We start from the raw sequence: 14008 nt of genomic DNA on the forward strand, positions 1-14008 counted from the left end.
TTCAGCTAAATCATGTTGCGAGAGTTTCATTTTGCCAAGCATACTATACATATACAGTGAAGAAAATAAGTATTTGAACACCCTGCTATTTTGCTATTTCTCCCACTTAGAAATCATGGAGGGGTCTGAAATTTTCATCGTAGGTGCATGTCCACTGTGAGAGAGATAAACTAAAAAGAAAAATCCAGAAATCACAATGCATGATTTTTTAACAATTTATTTGTGTGATACAGCTGCAAATAAGTATTTGAACACCTGTGTATCATCTAGAATTCTGACCCTGAAAGACCTGTTAGTCTGCCCATTAGAAGTCCACCTGCACTCCATGTATCATCCTGAATCAGATGCACCTGTTTGAGGTCGTTAGCTGCATGAAGACACCTGTCCACCCCATACAATCAGTAAGACTTTAACTTGTAACATGGCGAAGACCAAAGAGCTGTCCAAAGACACCAGAGACAAAATTGTACACCTCCACAAGGCTGGAAAGGGCTACGGAGCAATTACCAAGCAGCTTGGTGAAAAAAGGTCCACTGTTGGAGCTATCATTAGAAAATGGAAGAAGCTAAACATGACGGTCAATCTCAATCGGAGTGGAGCCCCATGCAAGATATCACCTCGTGGGGTCTCAATGATTCTAAGAAAGGTGAGGAATCAGCCCAGAACTACACGACAGGACTTGGTCAATGACCTGAAAAGAGCTGGGACCACCGTTTCCAAGGTTACTGTAGGTAATACACTAAGACGTCATGATGTGAAATCATGCATGGCACGAAAGGTTCCCCTGCTTAAACCAGCACATGTCAAGGCCCGTCTTAAGTTTGCATATGACCATTTGGATGATACAGAGGAGTCATGGGAGAAAGTTTTATGGTCAGATGAGACCAAAATAGAACTTTTTGGTCATAATTCCAATAAGCGTGTTTGGAGGAAGAAGAATGAAGAGTACAATCCGAAGAACACCATCCCTACTGTGAAGCATGGGGGTGGTAGCATCATGCTTTGGGGGTGTTTTTCTGCACATGGGACAGGACGAGTGCACTGCATTAAAGAGAGGATGACTGGGGCCGTGTATTGTGAGATTTTGGGGAACAACCTCCTTCCCTCTGTCAGAGCATTGAAGATGGGTCGTGGCTGGGTCTTCCAACACGACAACGACCCGAAGCACACAGCCAGGAAAACCAAGGAGTGGCTCCGTAAGAAGCATATCAAGGTTCTAGCATGGCCCAGCCAGTCTCCAGACCTGAACCCAATCGAAAATCTTTGGAGGGAGCTCAAACTCCGTGTTTCTCAGCGACAGCCCAGAAACCTGACTGATCTAGAGAAGATCTGTGTGGAGGAGTGGGCCAAGATCCCTCCTGCAGTGTGTGCAAACCTGGTGAAAAACTACAGGAAACGTTTGACCTCTGTAATAGCAAACAAAGGCTACTGTACCAAATATTAACATTCATTTTCTCAGGTGTTCAAATACTTATTTGCAGCTGTATCACACAAATAAATTGTTAAAAAATCATGCATTGTGATTTCTGGATTTTTCTTTTTAGTTTATCTCTCTCACAGTGGACATGCACCTACGATGAAAATTTCAGACCCCTCCATGATTTCTAAGTGGGAGAAATAGCAAAATAGCAGGGTGTTCAAATACTTATTTTCTTCACTGTATCTTGCCCCCCCCACATGTCATTGCTAGTCATTTCTGCCGGGCCTCTGACAGATATGGAGTGTAAAATTGAATGGCATTGCGCTAAATGCTTGCAGTCATAACCGGGTGGGGTGTGATGCATCAAAATGAAATGTATACCTGGAGCCATTTGAATGTCCGCAACTACTGACACCATCTCTACCAGACTCTTGCTGCAGCAAGGAACTCTATTAGTCCACCAAGTGCTGACAGCCTTACATCAAGAATGTAATGTGCTTTCTAAGAAACTGAAGAAACTTGTAAAAACAATTGGAATCATACAGAAAATACAATTATAGCACAATTCATTGGACCAAACATTTATTTATGTTGGTACTTTTCTTCTAATATGTCGCAACTATTTTTGCAAAACATTGTGATTGTGAGATGTTCTGTTCCAACCCATATCCCGCCCTTTGCTTCTGATAGAATGACTAAAAGCACGTAGGTTATGCTTCATCTCAACCCATATAAAATGAACGCAACAATTAAAGCCGTAATGGCACCTTTGCGGACAGCGGGGGACAATTAGTTCCAACAGGTCTCCAATCCACAGTACAAAATAAGGTTGGGCAGCCCATTCTGAGCAAGGAGACACTTTACGAGATCCCAAATCACAGATGGCCGTTAAAAGCGCTAACTTCTCCGAGGCAGGTACAGTTCCTGGATGGACCTCAGAGGCCGATTTGACTGTTAAGGACAAAAGTTATGGATGTACAGTCTGATGAACTGCTGGAGGGGGGGGGGCAGACTTAGAATTAAATAGACTCGTACAAAGACCTTTATTGATGATAAAAAGCTGTTGTTTTGACTGTGGCTGGAAATCATAGTAATAACCTTCTTATCACGGCAGTCCAGTGGTTAGCGCACAGACCTCACAGCTAGGAGACCCGAGTTCAATCCCACCCTCGGCCATCTCTGTGTAGGTTTTCTCCAGGTACTCCGGTTTCCTCCCACATTCCAAAAACATGCTAGGTTAATTAGCCACTCCAAATTGTCCATAGGTATGAATGTGAGTGTGAATGGTTGTTTGCATATATGTGCCCTGTGATTGGCTGGCGACTAGTCCAGGGTGTACCCCGCCTCTCGTCTGAAGACAGCTGGGATAGGCTCTAGCGCCCCCAACCCCCTGCAACTCTCGTGAGGATAAGCAGTATAAAATGAATGAATGAATCCAATTAGAAAGGAAGCCACCAGATATCCATCCTGCACCTACTAATACATTAGTGTGATATGCATTGGTTGATTGCACATAGTAGTAATCCATTATTCATGTCTGCCATTAAAACAAGCATGCAGAAATTTGAATGGAAATTTGGAAGGAAAGCAATTAAGTATTGCCTAGCTTTAAGGCAGGTCGCAGGGACAGACTGTCCCAATTCACAGAGCGTCAACAGTGTGCCCGGGTGAATATAGAAACAAAACACCACCGACATATAAATCAACAAATTATGTCAACAGTAAGTCTTATTTAAAACGCTTCTACAGGTGAAGGTGATGTCTTCTTACCTCGGTCACAGCAAAGCTGCGCTTCCCGCAGGGCACGACTTTATACCATTTATCATGCAGCATGTCCATGAAACCGTCCGACTTGTATTGACTAACAAGCTCCGAGAAGTTGGAGGTGAGTGGAGAGTTCTGAGGTAGCCCGATCCCGTAGCCTGTTGATGAACATACACATACGGTCAGGACAAAAAGGGCATTCAGTGATAACAGTCACAGATTAAAATGAGAGTGATATCACGCACAATGATACAATCACTTCACCGTAGCTACTATGTCTTGGGTCTTAGGGACTGGAACCTATGATGCCACCTCCCTATCATGTCCCACTATGGCCTGCACTCACTGGACTCTTTGGCTTTGGCCAGTTTACATGTGACGTCACTTAGGATGGGTACCTTTCACATTTGAACCTCCTGGAGGAAGGGGCTGGGGACCGGGAAGTATGGACCTCCCGACTGAGACTGCGGAGGAAAATGGATGGGCGGTCCAGATAACGCAATGTTTTTTTTCCCTTGAAAAGATTAGAAAAACATCCTGTCTGGCTCAAAAAAATGTGATTTTGAAGTCTGACAACTCGAGGCTGCATTAAGTAATTAAAAGCAGCGCAGGTATGTGGCACTACTGAGGCCTGTAATGGACGTGAACCATCACGGGAACAATTTCACTGTGGGTGAATGACGCTCTCTAAATGGGCCAGGGATTAACAGGACACTGCGACGAGTGTAAGCTTTTGAAATACAGAAGATTAAGACTGTTAAATTCTGACTGATTGATATTCACAGAGGCGCCTGGACACTCATACAGTGACACCTTTGAAAAATTGAAATTGATACTTAAAAAAAAGACATTTGTTCGGGCCGGAATAAGACTGCTGACTGAAAAGTCCACAGTAACTGTATTTCTCTAATGAATACTTTGAATGAAAGCTAATAGTGTTACTTTACCTTCTATAGCAAATGGTTTTCCAACCGTTAGTGTCTTGCAGTCTGCATCTATGGAGACCTCATAGTCGAGCAGAGCTTTGTCCATGATGAAAGCATCCAGCTTCTGGGGATCGGCCCTTCAAACATAAGGCAACAAATTCCGGTGTTAAAGCCAAGTCTGTATGGACAGTACAGTTATGGCCAAAAACATTGGCAAATAGGCAGACCACCGGTCCTGATTGGTTGATCCGAGCAAAACGGTTCTGCAAAATAAGTTACACCTGCAATGACTGACTGAGGAAAAATCTTTTTCTTAAAAGGTTTTATATTTTTCGCATCTTGTGATTCACATTGCATGGAGATTGAGCCAAAATCATTCATTCATTCATTTTCTACCGCTTATCCTCACAAGGGTTGCGGGGGTGCTGGAGTCTATCCCAGCTGTCTTCGGGCGAGAGACGGGGTACATCCTGGACTGGTCGCTAGCCAATCACAGGGCACATATTTGTAGACAAACAACCATTCACACTCACATTCATACCTATGGACAATTTGTTCGACAATTGAGTGGCCAATTAACCTAGCATGTTTTTGGAATGTGGGAAGAAACCGGAGTACCCGGAGAAAACCCACGCATGCACGGGGAGAACATGCAAACTCCACACAGACATGACCGAGCAGGGAATCGAACCCGGATCCCCTAGTTGTGTGGCCTAACCACTTATCCAGGCGCCACATTGTACGCTAACCGGAAGATGAATCAAGACAAAATTTTGGAGGGAATGTTTGCTAACCAAGGCATACGCTAACCAAGGTTTCCATTGCTTGCTATGCCACCAAAAATGTGGGAGGAAACCGGAGTACCCGGAGAAAACCCACGCATGCACGGGGAGAATTCCACACAGAGATAGCATTCTCTTGACTGACTTGAGTCTCCTTGCAGTGTGGTCTGTGCGCTAACCACTCGACCGCCGTGCAGCCTGACATGCCAAAATCGAATCAAAAAAAAGGTTCTCCTCTCATTTGGTGTGGAAGTGGTAAGGTTCTTCCTCACTCACTTTCTTCAAGTAAAACTTGACTTTTAAAAATTCATTCATTCATTCAATCAGCCACAATGCTTATGTGAGACAAACACGTCTTTCTCTTTTCCGTGCGTTCTACATCTATAAAAACATTCTGTGACCATGTAGTAACAGGTACATTCATAATATCATGCGATACTTGTAAAAGGTACAGCATGTAGTAAGATCACATATTGCTGCCTTTTAATGACCAGACTTGATATAAAGCCATCTGGTACAGCTCTCCTCCATTCCTGTCCGTCCAATCACAGCCTCCCGTGTCCACGGTCATGCTATCACATGTGCAAACCGGTATCGGTGAGCAACGTCAGCCAAAAGGCTTAGCTCTTAATTCATTGGTGGTTATCCAAGTTCCAACCCCTCGCAATGCTCAGTTCCTTCCGCGGGGAGGTCGGTGAGATTCCCGGTCATCAGGGAGGGACTCCGATTGGAGCTGCTGCTCATTGACAATGAGACGTGCAAGTTGAGGGATGTGTTGGGAATCCAAAAGAGATGGGATGGGGAAATATTCAGGACATGTTTACTTCTTGTTAACAGGGTGTTTTAACCCCCCAGCACACACACACACACACACACACACAAGACAAACAAGGAAGCAGACGGATCGAATTGCATCCACACATTTACATAATGGGGAGGCGCCACTTCTTTTTACGCTTTACACATAATCGGAATGTGACATCTTTACATTTGACACGTATAGGCAGGTTAACTAAAAAAGAAATGCAACTGCTCTGTTTTGGCTTCATTATTGAGATGATAATGTAAGAATAGCCATACATTACTGCAGCGATGATTACTAACATGGCGGGTTTCTTCTATCAGCGTAGAATTGAGTCTGTAGAATTAATTCCCTATAGCAACACCGCAATGTTATTAATATATTACGTGACTGATAAGAATGTGTGGACCTATGGGGTGTGAATCCTTAAGATGCACAGTTCTTGTTCCTGAGCTGTAATTTCCTAAGGTTGACATTTTCCTTGAACCCTCTAATCAGCATTTTAGAGGCTCAGCTGAAAAAAAAAAAATCAAATCTTGTTTCATCCATTTAAATGGTATTCTCTCCAACGTCTGTTTGTATCCCAGCTGCCATTTCTCACTTTATTTTTGCTTTGCTCAGTGAGGACGCCGGTGGAATGACGAAGCAGCTTAGGTTGACAGCGATGGCGGGGTAGAGTGGGGGTGGGGGGGGGGGGGGGAGTTGGTGTGAGAGCTGAATGCGAAGGAAGACTCACGGTAGGAAATGACAGCAGTATTCTTCTTTTCTTTCACATGTGCTCACCTTGGCAATTATGTTTTATTCCCCAAAACAATAAAGCAAATGTTTATGGTCATGATAAAAAAGTCATATTTGCATACCTGAAAGTGGCTTCTATTTGTGGAGGATGCATAAAATGGAATTACTTGAGGTTGTGTATGCCGTCTGGCGTCGCCGGGACGTTGTATCGCCGCATGTACTCGTGCATCTCAGGAAAACTCTTTTTGACGTAGTCCTCAGCGCTGCTTTCTCTCACCGTAGCAAATCGGAATCCCTGAGAGGGATGGTGCAACTGCAAGAAAGACGGAGTAGACGTTTAAAGTATCATCCAAGAGCTTTAATATCACTCATTTCCCAGCTTCCGTCTCTTATTGATTTTCTATGGTTATGTATTGCTTTCTAGATTATTAAAGTAGAAATGAGAAGTAAACACATGGCACAATACAACAGACTAATAAATGTGTGCACAATTGACCATAACTAATAAATATCTGCCTACTATGATAATATCAAGTAGTACTGTTTATTTTCTGCGTAATGCCGCTACCTTTGGGTCATGGATCCCTGACAGCTGCTCGTAGGTCTTCTCTCCAACCATGACAGCCGCCAGATTAGCAGTGTAGGTTGACAGGCAGAAGAGGCAGAAGATTGCCCAAAGGTTCATCAGCAGACGACCTGTCCAGCACTTGGGGGGCTTGATGGCGACGGTTCTCCCAAAAAGAATAGCGTAGCACACGTTGAGAGCCGAGGAGAAGGAGAAGACCCGATCTCGGTTCCGTCCGCGTGGCGTCATACCGAAGGGACTGTGCCACTCGTACAGCGTGAGAAAGATGGCGGTGACGTGGAGCGAGACAAAGATGCCCAGCCACATGGACCAGTGGAGAGGCCACATGAAGGCACCGATGGGAGCTGCGGTGTCACGGGTACGGACCTGCAAAGGGGACCATGTTCAAATTTCTGTTTATAAACTGCCTGTGCAATTTTATTGTAAAAGTAAAAGTATAACTTATCGACCAGCGAAAGTTGAGGTCCGGTCAATGACAAAAGGGGATAGAACGGAAAAAAAGGAAAACCAAAGACGATAACTCACCAGAATTCCCAGGCTGGTAGAGAAGAAGGGTGAGGTGAAGTCAATGACTTGGCTTCTTGCTGAATTAATGCTAAAGGACGTCACGGCCAAGTGAGCAGCACCACTGAGAAGGTCGCCGACCAATCCCGTCCAACGACCGTTTTTAAAGCCTCCATACTTCCCGTCTCCAACAATGTAGAGGTCAAAGGTGAATCCCATATCCTCGGCCAGCTTCTCCAGTAAGTCAATACAGTAACCATAGCAGCATTTCTTTGAGTCGGTGGGTATGGAGCCGTTCGGCCCGGCAAGGTTCTGAAAAAGTCCCTCTAAAACCGATGAGTCATTGGAGAGCGGGTCGAGGCACAGCTGGCCAGCAGGACACAGACCGTCCCCGTCCACCTCCCGGGTGAAAACAAACGGGTGCTCAACCAGGGTCACCACGCGTAAATGGAGCCTTGTGGGTCGGCGCCAGTCACCTCCCCCTCCAGAGCCCTGGTGACTCGGCCAGGCCCCCTGGTCCATCAGAACCTTCCCCCTGCGCCAACGTCCAAGCCTCGTCCAGGTTGGCTGGCCAAGGGGGTCCAGCTGGAGGGACCAGATGTAGTGATGGGCCTCTGAGAGGACATTCTGGCTCTGACGATCTCTCGATATGAAGCCGCTTTGGCCCTCAAACGACGCATTGGAAAGAAATCTGAAATACAGAAGGAAATATGATTAGGGCTTTAACTTAAATTATACAAGTAAACAACCCGTAGTACATGTTTACTTGCTTTTCTGCTTATATCTATCTAGTATCTAGTACACTACATTTTTTTGCACTAAGTCACAAGTCAACTTTGAAAAGACTATAGTGGATACTAATGATTAGTATTTTAATGTTCACAGGTAACAAATGTGTGGGTTTTCTCCGGGTACTCCGGTTTGCTCCCACATTCCAAAAACATGCTAAGTTAATTAGCCACTCCAAATTGTCCATAGGTATGAATGTGAGTGTGAATAGTTGTTTACACATAATTCCTCAATAGTTAACCGGAATCAGCCAAAAAATAACTAGTTAGTTATATATTATATAGTTATCACACATTACAGATATACAAGATATAAAAATGATTATGCAAAAAAAAAAAAGGTTTGGGCACCAAACAATGGGCACCATTTCCAGTTAATTATGAAATAATAGTGTGACAAATGGAATTGTGGAAAAAACAAATTTCTTCTTGAACCTTACCACTTCCACACCGAATGAGGATAATTCACTGTTTTTTTCTACAAGTGAATGGATAACTTTTGTTATTTTATTATTATTTTTCATAGAGTATAATACCATTTTCAGGGCGGCACGGCGTTCTAGTGGTTAGCGCGCACACCTCACAGCTAGGAGACCAGGGTTCAATTCCCACCCTCGGCCATCTCTGTGTGGAGTTTGCATGTTCTCCCCGTGCACGCGTGGGTTTTCACCGGGTACTCCGGTTTCCTCCCACATTCCAAAAACATGCTAGGTTAATTGGCGACTCCAAATTGTCCATAGGTATGAATGTGAGTGTGAATGGTTGTTTGTCTATATGTGCCCTGTGATTGGCTGGCGACTAGTCCAGGGTGTACCCCGCCTCTTGCCCCAAGACAACTGGGATAGGCTCCAGCACCCCCACGACCCTCTTGAGCGTAAGCGGTTGAAATTGAATGAATGAACAATTCAATTCAATATGGCAACATTACACATAATTCCTCAATAGTTAACCGGAATCAGCCAAAAAATAACTAGTTAGCCTTCGCTATCACACATTACAGATATACAAGATATAAAAATGATTATGCAAAAAAAAAAAGGTTTCAGCAATGGGCACCATTTCCAGTTAATTATGAAATAATAGTGTGACAAATGGAATTGTGGAAAAAACAAATTTCTTCTTGAACCTTACCACTTCCACACCGAATGAGGAGAAGTCACTGTTTTTTTCTACAAGTGAATGGATAACTTTTGTTATTTTATTATTATTTTTCATAGAGTATAATAATTTTATTATTATTTTTCATTATTATTATTTTCCTGCCGCGGAGCAGAGGTGTGGGATCTCAGTGACCTTAGTGTGTGTGTGTGAGTGAGTGTTACAGCATAAGACAGAGCACGGGTCCATGCTCACGCCATGCCTCTCAGTGATCCATGCTACTGGCTGTCCAAGAGTGTCAGGAACCAGAGGAGACACGCACACAAACGCAGCCCCTCTCAGTCATGTTTTCCATCACATTAGCCGACATAACAAGGATGTCTCCTGAGTTGAATCGCCACTTGGCCAATAACTTGACGACACAAGCACTCAAATGCGATGATTTCACATTTCACCTTAGCATGAGAACGGCAGCATACACAAACACATCCTTCTCCACCGGGGTGGAAAGATCGCAGTGATGGAGGTGAGAAGAAAAGCAGTCATCCATTCTCTAAAGGCTGGTTCACACCTCCGAGATGCACTCATCAGAAGTTTAGGATGAAAGGATGGGAACTTTTTCTATATTATCTGCCATGGTGTTTCACTCCCCACCAGCTTCTTTATTCTTTTTATTTAGCTTAATCTTTGAGGAGAGTGTCAGTCGTGAAGGTCAACATCTACACTGAAGTTTGTAGAGAAGACGAAGGAGAATGCTGGGCATTGGTGTTTCCCACGAGACTGCAATACTTGGCCATGATGGAAAAATACGGCCAAAGTGGACATTTTCTAAAACTTACTTTCTAAAAGATACTCATGATTCTTCCAAGTGGGGGTTGGATCCCCAAGGTCATTGTAGAGCTAGCAAGCTGTTCCTGTTCAGACTAGAGCTGTCCTATCTAGTCTAAGTGATGTGTCCCACCTTGTCTTTGACCTTAAACTAGACCAGAGCTGCCCTGTCTAGTCTGACTGGTGTGTCCCACCTTGTCTTTGAGCTTAAACTAGACTAGAGCTGTCCTATCTAGTGTGACTGGCGTGTGCCCCACCTAGTCTATGTGCCAGAACTACACTAGAGCTGTCCTATCTAGTCTGACTTGTGTGTCCCACCTCATCTTTGATCTTAAACTAGACTAGAGCTGGCCTATCTAGTGTGACTGGTGTGTGTCCCATCTAGTCTTTGAGCTTAAACTAGAGTAGAGCTGTCCTATCTAGTGTGACTGGTGTGTGTCCCGCCTCGTCTTTGACCTTAAACTAGACTAGACCTGTCCTATCTAGTCTGACTGGTGTGTGTCCCACCCCGTATTTGACCTTAAACTAGACTACAGCTGTCCTATCTAGTCTGACTGGTGTGTCCCACCTAGTCCAATTGCTTAAATTAGACAACAGCTGTCCGTTCTAGTTTGACTGCTGTGTGTCCCACCTAGATTTTGACCTTAAACTAGACTAGAGCTGTCCTATCTAGTCTGACCTGTGTGTGTCCCACCTAGTTTTTGACCTTAAACTAGACTAGAGCTGTCCTATCTAGTCTGACTGGTGTGTGTCCCACCTAGTTTTTGACCTTAAACTACACTAGACCTGTCCTATCTAGTCTGACGGGTGTGTCCCACCTAGTCCAATTGCTTAAATTAGACTACAGCTGTCCTTTCTAGTTTGACTGCTGTGTGTCCCAGAACCAGACTAGAGCTGTCCTATCTAGTCTGACCGGTGTGTGTCCCACCTAGTTTTTGACCTTAAACTAGACTAGAGCTGTCCTATCTAGTCTGACCTGTGTGTGTCCCACCTAGTTTTTGACCTTAAACTAGACTATAGCTGTCCTATCTAGTGTGACTGGTGTGTGTCCCACCTGGTTTTTGACCTTAAACTAGACTAGAGCTGTCCTATCTAGTCTGACTGGTGTGTGTCCCACCCCGTATCTGACCTTAAACTAGACTACAGCTGTCCTATCTAGTCTGACTGGTGTGTCCCACCTAGTCCAATTGCTTAAATTAGACAACAGCTGTCCGTTCTAGTTTGACTGCTGTGTGTCCCACCTCGTCTATGTGCCAGAACCAGACGAGAGCTGTCCTATCTAGTCTGACCGGTGTGTGTCCCACCTAGTTTTTGACCTTAAACTAGACTAGAGCTGTCCTATCTAGTCTGACTGGTGTGTGTCCCACCTGGTTTTTGACCTTAAACTAGACTAGAGCTGTCCTATCTAGTCTGACTGGTGTGTGTCCCACGTAGTTTTTGACCTTAAACTACACTAGACCTGTCCTATCTAGTCTGACTGGTGTGTCCCACCTAGTCCAATTGCTTAAGTTAGACAACAGCTGTCCTTTCTCGTTTGACTGCTGTGTGTCCCACCTCGTCTATGTGCCAGAACCAGACGAGAGCTGTCCTATCTAGTCTGACCGGTGTGTGTCCCACCTAGTTTTTGACCTTAAACTAGACTATAGCTGTCCTATCTAGTGTGACTGGTGTGTGTCCCACCTGGTTTTTGACCTTAAACTAGACTAGAGCTGTCCTATCTAGTCTGACTGGTGTGTGTCCCACCCCGTATCTGACCTTAAACTAGACTACAGCTGTCCTATCTAGTCTGACTGGTGTGTCCCACCTAGTCCAATTGCTTAAATTAGACAACAGCTGTCCGTTCTAGTTTGACTGCTGTGTGTCCCACCTCGTCTATGTGCCAGAACCAGACGAGAGCTGTCCTATCTAGTCTGACCGGTGTGTGTCCCACCTAGTTTTTGACCTTAAACTAGACTAGAGCTGTCCTATCTAGTCTGACTGGTGTGTGTCCCACCTGGTTTTTGACCTTAAACTAGACTAGAGCTGTCCTATCTAGTCTGACTGGTGTGTGTCCCACCTGGTTTTTGACCTTAAACTAGACTAGAGCTGTCCTATCTAGTCTGACTGGTGTGTGTCCCACCTAGTTTTTGACCTTAAACTACACTAGACCTGTCCTATCTAGTCTGACTGGTGTGTCCCACCTAGTCCAATTGCTTAAGTTAGACAACAGCTGTCCTTTCTCGTTTGACTGCTGTGTGTCCCACCTCGTCTATGTGCCAGAACCAGACAAGAGCTGTCCTATCTAGTCTGACCGGTGTGTGTCCCACCTAGTTTTTGACCTTAAACTAGACTATAGCTGTCCTATCTAGTGTGACTGGTGTGTGTCCCACCTGGTTTTTGACCTTAAACTACACTAGACCTGTCCTATCTAGTATGACTGGTGTGTGTCCCACCCCGTATCTGACCTTAAACTACACTAGACCTGTCCTATCTAGTCTGACTGGTGTGTCCCACCGAGTCCAATTGCTTAAATTAGACTACAACTGTCCTTTTTAGTTTGACTGCTGTGTGTCCCAGAACCAGACGAGAGCTGTCCTATCTAGTCTGACCGGTGTGTGTCCCACCTAGTTTTTTTACCTTAAACTAGACTAGAGCTGTCCTATCTAGTCTGACCTGTGTGTGTCCCACCTAGTTTTTGACCTTAAACTAGACTATAGCTGTCCTATCTAGTGTGACTGGTGTGTGTCCCACCTGGCTTTTGACCTTAAACTAGACTAGAGCTGTCCTATCTAGTCTGACTGGTGTGTGTCCCACCTAGTTTTTGACCTTAAACTACACTAGACCTGTCCTATCTAGTCTGACTGGTGTGTCCCACCTAGTCCAATTGCTTAAATTAGACTACAGCTGTCCTTTCTAGTTTGACTGCTGTGTGTCCCACCTCGTCTATGTGCCAGAACCAGACGAGAGCTGTCCTATCTAGTCTGACTGGTGTCTGTCCCACTTATTTGAGCATGGAGTGATGAAGCCAACTGGGATGAGTGGTGAAACATCTTCTAAGACAACCGGACCAGTCCAGTTGTGATGGATGGCATGCCCTGAGAATACAATGAACCGGAGAATATTGAGAATATTCCGAGGCGCAATCTGTTCCTGGTAATTCACATTACAGCAGTTCATGAAATCCAAACATTTGGTGATGTTCCATGTCGTAAACCCAATTTCTTTTTTGTGTAAATGCCCCCGCTCATGGAATTTTAGTACAAATATATTCTTCTACTTCATTTCACCCTTTGCATGGACGCTGGTTTTAATGTCCATCGCTGGGGGATGTGTTGTCCTAAAAATACTACTTAACTCAAAAGAAGTTTGCAAGTAATAATAAAGTGTAACTTTCTTTTCAGGGTCGCTGCTGTCAACGTCTCCTGCACGCCACATAAAAGTGCCATTTTTATTATTTCCTATGTGATTCATAAATGGAAGACTGATGGCGTCGAAAACGATGAACTGAAGCCGGTATTTTAAGCTGGAGAGTGACAGCTGGGTGAATCAAATCTATTTCACACCAGTGTGACCTCATTGGCTGCCATGTCAGCTCTGTGTTCCTGATGCCAGAAGATACACAAGTAAGGAAGCGCAGCTGCTTTTATGGCGGCTTTAAAACAATCTTACACCCCCAGAGCAAACAGGGAAGTGTTTTACTTACACAGTCATGTTCAATACAAGCCGCAGAGGGAACATTTATTATGTAGGATTTTCTATCTTTGTAACTCAGCTAGCTGGCACACCGAGGGTA

At 44.5% G+C, this 14008-nt stretch overlaps 1 protein-coding gene across 2 annotated transcripts in view; it reads right to left on the minus strand.

The window, feature by feature from the left end:
* grin3a (glutamate receptor, ionotropic, N-methyl-D-aspartate 3A) overlaps positions 1-14008 on the minus strand; it is a 41963-nt gene that overhangs the window by 10457 nt on the left and 17498 nt on the right. For both annotated transcript variants that reach the window (XM_058064553.2, XM_078794305.1), the window contains exons 3-7: positions 7544-8213; positions 7001-7384; positions 6600-6745; positions 4132-4247; positions 3191-3342 (exon numbers count right to left, since the gene is read on the minus strand). In XM_058064553.2, the coding sequence (XP_057920536.2) occupies positions 3191-3342; positions 4132-4247; positions 6600-6745; positions 7001-7384; positions 7544-8213 (1468 nt within the window). The remainder of the gene's footprint in view (positions 1-3190; positions 3343-4131; positions 4248-6599; positions 6746-7000; positions 7385-7543; positions 8214-14008) is intronic.

The sequence above is a fragment of the Doryrhamphus excisus genome, linkage group LG10, assembly GCF_037039965.1.
Source record: "Doryrhamphus excisus strain RoL-2023G ecotype Guam linkage group LG10, RoL_Dexc_Guam_v1.1, whole genome shotgun sequence".
NCBI classification, from domain to species: Eukaryota; Metazoa; Chordata; class Actinopteri; order Syngnathiformes; family Syngnathidae; genus Doryrhamphus; species Doryrhamphus excisus.